At 35.0% G+C, this 7,713-nt stretch overlaps 1 protein-coding gene across 3 annotated transcripts; it reads left to right on the top strand.

The window, feature by feature from the left end:
• Positions 1-354: 354 nt before the first annotated feature.
• LOC18608667 (putative protein phosphatase 2C 52) lies at positions 355-5,934 on the top strand. 3 transcript variants are annotated; one of them, XM_088803719.1, is made up of 6 exons: positions 355-473; positions 2,280-2,773; positions 2,880-3,227; positions 3,314-3,431; positions 3,514-3,737; positions 5,207-5,934. In XM_088803719.1, exons 2-6 carry the CDS (start codon positions 2,513-2,515, stop codon positions 5,675-5,677), a joined length of 1,422 nt encoding a protein of 473 aa, XP_088659845.1. In that variant the 5' UTR covers positions 355-473; positions 2,280-2,512; the 3' UTR covers positions 5,678-5,934. The 3 variants fall into 3 exon arrangements, with proteins under 3 accessions (XP_088659845.1, XP_007043535.2, XP_007043536.2); XM_007043473.3 differs by lacking the exon at positions 355-473 and adding an exon at positions 545-808; XM_007043474.3 differs by lacking the exon at positions 355-473 and adding an exon at positions 818-1,662.
• Positions 5,935-7,713: the final 1,779 nt, after the last annotated feature.

Genomic DNA, 7,713 nt, shown 5'->3' with positions numbered 1-7,713 from the left:
ATTTTACAGTTGAAAATTTTGTAACCTTTCGAAACCTATGTCGTCCTATATGCTTAAACTGAAAACATGTTATGAAACCGTACACTTACGACCCATTTCATTCCATTGGTTCTTGTTTTTTTTATTTTTTTAATTTTTTACAAAACATAAGAAAAAATTATTTTAATATATTTTGTATTCAAATTTAATATTTTTAATAAATTGATGTTTAATACTTTTTAATATAAAAAAGTAAAAGAAATTACAAGTAAGTAGTTGAAAATATTAAATAATAAAAGTATTAAATTAAATGTATACTATTCTTAAAGGTGAGATAACGGAGGAGCAATTGATTAATTAGGAATAGGATAGTGTGATGGAAAGAATTCGGGAGTTGAGAATATTGTTAAGGTACGCGCCAAAACAGTAGAGCGTGCGGGGTGGGGAGATGTGTAAAGAATTCTGGCTGTTGAAGAACAGCGCTAACCCCCATGGTAAGTTACACACACATCTCGGCTTCCATGTTCTAACCATTTCCCCATTTTCATTGTCCCTGTCTTTTTTTTTTTTGGTTTTTTGAAATTTCAAAACCCAAAAAAGAAATTTTTGTAAAACCCTCCTTTGCTGACTGCAAAGGCTTTCTCTTTCTTTCTTTTTCACTCTCTCTCTGCTTTCTTTGCTCTGCTTTTGCAATTAATGAATGCACCCATATCTCCTACCCTTGCTCCTAGTAATTATTATCACCTCTCTTCTCTCTCTCTCGTCTGGTGCTCTGCTTCTGCTTCTTCCAAAGAGCGTGAAATTTTGAAAAAAAAAAAAAAAAACAAAGGTATTTCCTTTCCTTTTGGCTTTTGTCTGTGCTAATTCATAACGTTACACGCTTCTCATTCACTTATTTCCTCTGTCAACATCCTTTTTCTTTCTGGGGTTTTCTATTTTGCACCGTTTATTTTAGCTAAACTAAAACATTAACCATGCATCAAAGCTTCTAGCTTGTTATAAGCTTGGAAGATCCTTTTTCCTTCCGTTCTGGAAACTTGGGTAAAGCAAAGCAAAGAAAAAAGAAAGGGTTCTTTTGTTTTTGTTTTTCAATTTCTAAGAGTGGGAGTTTCAACTTTCAACTCTGCTTTAATTCTACATTGTTCTTTTTTCTGTAAAAAAAATTTTATCTTCTTTTTGAGTTAACATAACAGTGAATTTGATTTTTCGATTCTGTTATTTATGTCTACTTTGATCTCCATTATTCTATTTTTTGTGTTCTCTTGATTCTGTTTTTGACAAAATCATTCCTTTGTTTCGTCTTTTTCTACTTTTTCCGTTTTTGCTTTATCTCCTCCTTTTGGTTTTCCCTCAGTTCGGTACTCAAACTTTGAACAATTTCCCTTTCCTCTCTCTCTCTCTCTCTCAAAATTTTATGTTCTGTTAGGTCCTCAGAAAACTAAAATCAGCTTCTTCCTTTTTCCTTTAGTTTTCAACTTTATCTTTGTTGGTTTTCTCCTAATTGACAATCTTTACTTCAAACTTTATTAGGCTCAGGTTTATTTGGCCCCATTTGAGTAAAATTCAAATAATGTAATATTTGGTTCCTAAATGTGTAATTTCTATTCCTTTAACACGTTTTCTCAGCTAGCCCTTACTCTTTGTTTTGATCTTTCTTTTGAGTTCTATTTGTGAACAGAGAAGGTAAAGCTTTAAGCATGATCTTAATATTTCAATGCCTTTAATTTTGTCTTCTCTTCAATCTCTCACTCCCTTAGCATTACTAGTCGTAATTTCCAAGCATACATGTGCCATAGATGAAAGAAAAATGACTTTGTATCTTATAAGTGAGAGGTTTGCTTGTTGTTTGTTAAGTATGATCTTGTTAGATTTACTTTTATCTTTCTTTCTTGTTTTGATAATACAGATGGGTTGTCTTTGTGACTGAATGTGCTGCTAGGGATAAAAATTCCATGGGTTGCTTTAATTGTTTACAAAACAAGACATGTTTCTTGTTTTGTGGTTTATTCTTGGTTCATGCTCCCTGTTTTGCTGATTTTCTGTCTTTACCGCCTTTCCTTTTTATGTAAGCAGTTTGTGGATTACTTTACATAAAAGTCTCACCATCTGAATTGTATCAATGTGAATTTTTATCAGTGACAAAACTATTAGGACAGACTTTTAAGTATATTCTATTCTGATGTCACATGGAAGATTTTTATATGCATTTTGTTCAATTTTATTGATTATTTTGTATGCAGCCATTTCCGGAACTGTAGAATAAACAAATCAATTAACTAATGTCTTCTTGTTTTGTTCAGCTGGTTTTGTTATCGATCTACGGAACCCTCAATGGATTATATTTGACCAAGTTTTGTACATTGAGGTGTAAAGTGGCCTGCGGTCTGATGTGTGGGAATCTTTGGTGTAATAGTATTTGGCTTGGTTGACCATTCAAGCAACTACATATAATTTCACGTGAGATCTGTTCTGGCTCAAGGAGGAACCTTGTCCTTTTAACTTCATCAGATGTCTTCTGTCTGGAGCTGAGGAAATGGGGTGTTGTGTCTCGACTAGTAGTCGGAGTACTTGCAGTACCAGAAGCCATGGGGGGGCAGTTTCTCCTTCGTGTTTTGAAGTTGGATTTTGTGGGCAGAAGAGGACTAAGAGAACATTCTCAGATCATGTTATCGCATTGCAGCATTTACCCTCAGTACCCAACAGGATTTTCACAAATGGAAAGAGCAGAACTTCTTGCATATTTACTCAGCAGGGTCGTAAGGGAATAAACCAGGATGCCATGATTGTATGGGAAGTAAGTTTTAGATGTTACTTTGACTTTGGGATCCTTCAATTTTGAGATTCTTTTATATTTTGAGGTTAACTGCTTAATGACATTGATAAATTTAAAAATCCTGTAGGATTTTATGTCAGAAGATGTGACCTTTTGTGGTGTTTTTGATGGCCATGGTCCACATGGCCATCTCGTTGCTCGGAAAGTTAGAGATGCCCTGCCCCTTAAGTTGCTGTCCTCCATGCATTCTTATCGGTCAAGGCAAAATGGGTCAGGGAGAACATGTTTCAGGGGAAATTCAAAGAAATCGGATGGTGGAGATTCTGAGAAGGATGGTTCTGCTGAGGATAGATTAAATTCTATATGGAAGGAAGCATTCATGAAATCATACAAGGCCATGGATAAGGAGTTGAGGTCCCATCCTAATTTGGACTGCTTCTGTAGTGGTAGCACTGCTGTCACTATTGTGAAACAGGTATGACAGAAGCATTGCTTGCTGCTCTTCAACTTAAATTTTTCTAGCTTTGGTCTAATTCATGTAGGTTGATTTTATGATGTTAGGGCTCCAATCTTTTCATGGGATATATTGGGGATTCTCGAGCGATTATGGGATCCAAGGACAGCAATGATTCAATGGTGGCAATCCAATTAACAGTTGATCTGAAGCCCGATTTACCAAGTACATCTCGGACTAATCTTTTCCTTGTGGGTATACTTGAAAATGGATGTAATGTACTAAATGTTATATTTGAATTCTCCAGGGGAAGCTGAAAGGATTAAAAGGTGCAAAGGTAGGGTCTTTGCTTTGCAAGATGAACCTGAAGTACCTAGAGTATGGTTGCCATTTGATGATGCCCCTGGGCTAGCAATGGCTCGAGCTTTCGGGGATTTTTGTTTGAAGGAATATGGTGTTATCTCTATACCTGAATTTTCCCACCGGATCCTTACAGAGAGAGATCAATTTATTGTTCTTGCCTCTGATGGGGTAATTTTTTCATCTCTGACTCTGATTTTTCATTCATTCTTTATTTGTGAACTTTGTTTCCACATTTCTTTGGTTTATTCAAGGTTGAGCAGAACCTTTTCTGGTGCATGTTAAATACTATTATTAAGTAATGATGAGGGGAAGCTCGAATGCGGCAATAAGTTGCAAACAGAGTAAACGAGTAGACTACCTAAAGAATTACCAATTTAGACAACAATGAGTACACACATTAAACAGTGTAATGATATATCACTGTCTCAGAGGAATTCTGAAGCAACTTGGGCTATAGTTACCTGGCAGACATTATTACAATAAAAAGTTTGTAAATTCTGCTAGACTGTAAAACAGTAGAGTGAAAAATCAACACAAATTTTGTACCATCTGCAGGCAACCACTGCAAGGAAGAGCTCCGGTAAAATCTGCTCAAAGAAGCAAATCAGTTTTTTATTTAGTTGCTTGGTCTACGGCTCATAGCGGTTATTCAGTAGGGCCTCATCTTTTATAAGGAGGAAGAATATGTTGGTGGGGTTTCTTTTTGATGGAATTTTTGGATGTTTCTAGATAGGGTGACAGTTGGTGGCTAATTGCTGATTGGGCTTTTGAATAGGACAATCCTTTATCCTACACCTTCAATTCAACTCTGCCTTAAGGCCAAGAAAGGGCCATGATGTAAAAATTGAATGTTGTTGAAGAGATATAAAAAGAGGAAACAGTTGGAATAATAAGAACTTTGTTATGATTCATCAAAAAAATAAAAAGGAAAAATAAAAAACTTTGTCATGAGTCCTTTTAACTTGAAACTGTCAATGGAGTAGGAAGGCATGGAATAGAACTGACGAAGAAGTCCACTTAAGGGTAAAAGCTTATGTTCTCATCCTTGCATGGTGCCTATTAGGTTTAAAGCTGTACCCTTGCAGATCTATGGCACCTGATACGTGGTTTATTAGAAGTGCTCCTGCACTTAGGGCTCACTGCTATGAGTGACATCCACATTAAGAGTGAGAGTCGGTGGTTGGTAACGACCCATATCACAGGTTAATCTATTTTTTGTTTTTTCATTTTTGATTCTCCCAGTTCTTATGCGAAACATGTCAACATAGTGTGGAAGATCAATTCTGTTTGTTACCTTTACTGTCAGTTGATTTTTCTATAAAATGTCTGATGATCTGCTGTAATGATATGTGATCAGTCACAGGTTGGTTAATATGTAATTACTTTAAATGTGCTAGAAAAGGTTTATCTGAAAAGAGATTCCTTATTTGGTAAGGGAGCTAAATTCAAGTGCCAAGTGCTAATACATTTGAAGGCAGAGGAAATAAAAAAAGAACATTAATGTGCTATTAAAGATAAAGATTTATTAACCTTTATTTTGAGGCTCTGAATCCTTCAAGAAATGAAGGCCTGCCATGATATGGAAAAAAAAAATGGTAATTTGATATTTCTCCTTAATGTTTATATTTTTATTACAGGTTTGGGATGTATTGAGCAATGAAGAGGTGGTTGAGATTGTATCTTCAGCTCCTACCCGGTCATCAGCTGCCGGGATCTTGGTCGACTCAGCTGCACGGGAATGGAAACTAAAATACCCTACTTCAAAGATGGATGATTGTGCAGTTGTTTGCTTATTTTTGGATGGGAAAATGGACTCAGAATCTGATTATGAGGAACAAGGCTTTTCTTCTGCAACCCTTCAGAGTAATCATTCTGGTAATGCAGTTGAATCTGATGATGGCCAGAAGTCGGAGCCATCTTTGCAGAGGAATTTTACTGTTAGATCATCAGAAGAAAGTGATAGTTATGGAAGGCTGCCGCCAGAGTTTGAAGGAAATGCGGATACTGTTGCTGCTGAAGATCAAAATTGGTTAGGTTTGGAAGGTGTCACACGAGTGAACTCGCTCGTTCAACTCCCAAGATTTTCTGAGGAAAGGCCAAACCCATAAATTTTGTATTCTCTATTAACGAAACTAGGCTGGTTTTGTCGTAATATTTTGGCTTTTGAGCCTACACTCCATCCAAGGAAAAGAAAGTCCTTGTGAATTGGAGGCTATGTGTTCATGTTGTTCAAGTAAATCATTGACACCAGCAATTTGCTCTGTTGTATTGCACAGAAGATTGTAGGAGAAAAAGGCTTTGTTGAAGTGATTGCACTCGATCACGATACTTGTGTTAATATGATTCCACTCCCTATGTATCCAAATTCTGGTTGCATTCAATCATTATGCACAATTAACTAAAGTGGAAAAGGCAGTAGAGCCCTTAGTTAAAGCCAGAAAGAAAACTAAACTGGATGCAGTCTGAATGTGGATTTCGCTCTCAGCGAACCAAAAAGGGGAAGTAGATAAAGAGAGAAAGAGGCTCTGTAATGATTCATTTGCATTTCAAAATTTCTTCACAGCACCACTGAGCGAGATGAGGTGCACTAGTTTGAATAATCAACGGTTGGGGACTGGGAAATTAAAGAAATTTCAATCCAAAGGGTACTCAGAGAGCATATGCAGATGTATACAGGATAGAATTACTCAGTCATTTAACTATGTGCTCCTTGTGCGGCCGCATCACTCAGTTGTCCTATACACAAGCCTGACCAATTTTAGCTGTAGTCCTCTAATTTCAACACTGTGTCACTAAATTTAATGCCTTCATTTGACCGACTCAAATAGAATTGGAGGTTCAGCAAGTTCCACCAAAATTTTTGCAGAAGCATACTGAACCGTGAGGCGAAAAGGCAAAATTCATGAGCGTGGTTAATGTTTTAGAAAGTTGCAACTGTTAAACAGTGTGAAAATTCAATTTTCTCTCGTCGGCAGAACTGTTTGAAGCAATGTGTACCAAACCAGGCTGTGTTCAGTTGAGTCTTTTTCATCGAATTAGTGATAAATGTTAGAATTTTTCAAATAATAAAGTGTCAATTTAAATTATTTAATTTTTTATTAAAGTTGGACTAAATTTATTTGGTCTTGACAAAGTGACAAATTATAATTCATAATATGATCTAATAAAGTCTAAACCTTTGTAGGAAATTTTAAATTTTATAATAATGGATAAGATTAAAGAATCGCTATATATATATATAAAAGTTAAGTCTTTTCTCCTATCTACACAAAATCATTAAGATTCTTACTTCTTGAAGAGTTAATAGATCAAAAAGGAGAAAGATTGTGATTCATATTGTTTTCACTGTCAAATCATATATCAAGAATTAAGTATATTTTATGTTTTAAATTCTTGCTATGGTTGATTTTGGATTAGTATACATTAATTATATATAAAGTTAACAATCAGTATCAAAGCCGCCATGATTATAATTTTGAAACTTAAGAATTATATATTGATTACATAAATAATGAGTTCATGTTAAGGTTTTGTGTGATTTTGAATTTATGTAATTACACCATAAAAATTCATAATTCCCTTATGAATAGTGCAATTAAATCTTGGGCATGCTTAATTGATGATATAATATAATTCATATGGTTGTTAGATCAAATTATATCCATGTAATTGAATGAAATCATGATTGCGAAATTAGATTTTTCAGAAACCATGAGTTTTAACAATTTTAAGTTAAGAAAAATTTGATTTATGCAATTTTTGTTAAATTACCTTGAGATTATTTGTTTTTGATGAGTTAAAATTATTATTGAGGCCATAAAACTTGATAAACTCATCGATTTAATGAAATCAAATGTTGTTATTTTTAGATATTATGCCCACGAGAATGGATCTTTGGATTTGATTTGAATTTGTCTAGAATATGCCTAAATTGATGAGTTTTAATTTGAATTAACATAGGGTTTTCGTTCCTCTTAATTATACCTGTCAAAATGAGTTTGGCCTATTGGGTTGGCCCATTGTTTTGTCAAATATGGGTGGGCTAGGTCTAAATGGGCCAGCCCACCAAATCAGTGGGTTGAGGTGGGCTGGGGCGAGCCAACCTTGTGAGTTAAAAAAATAAATAATTTTAATTAATTTAATA

This window comes from Theobroma cacao, chromosome 2 (genome assembly GCF_053813885.1).
Source record: "Theobroma cacao isolate CCN51 chromosome 2, ASM5381388v1, whole genome shotgun sequence".
NCBI classification, from domain to species: Eukaryota; Viridiplantae; Streptophyta; class Magnoliopsida; order Malvales; family Malvaceae; genus Theobroma; species Theobroma cacao.
This window is presented reverse-complemented; position numbering and strand designations above follow the sequence as displayed.

Bases quoted from the DNA above. Each gene is read 5' to 3' on its own strand.
- LOC18608667 (XM_088803719.1), top strand. From the start codon at position 2,513: ATGGGGTGTTGTGTCTCGACTAGTAGTCGGAGTACTTGCAGTACCAGA. The intron at 3,432-3,513 runs GTACATCTCGGA...TGAATTCTCCAG, and splicing joins TCTGAAGCCCGATTTACCAA to GGGAAGCTGAAAGGATTAAA. The intron at 3,738-5,206 runs GTAATTTTTTCA...TTTTTATTACAG, and splicing joins TTGTTCTTGCCTCTGATGGG to GTTTGGGATGTATTGAGCAA.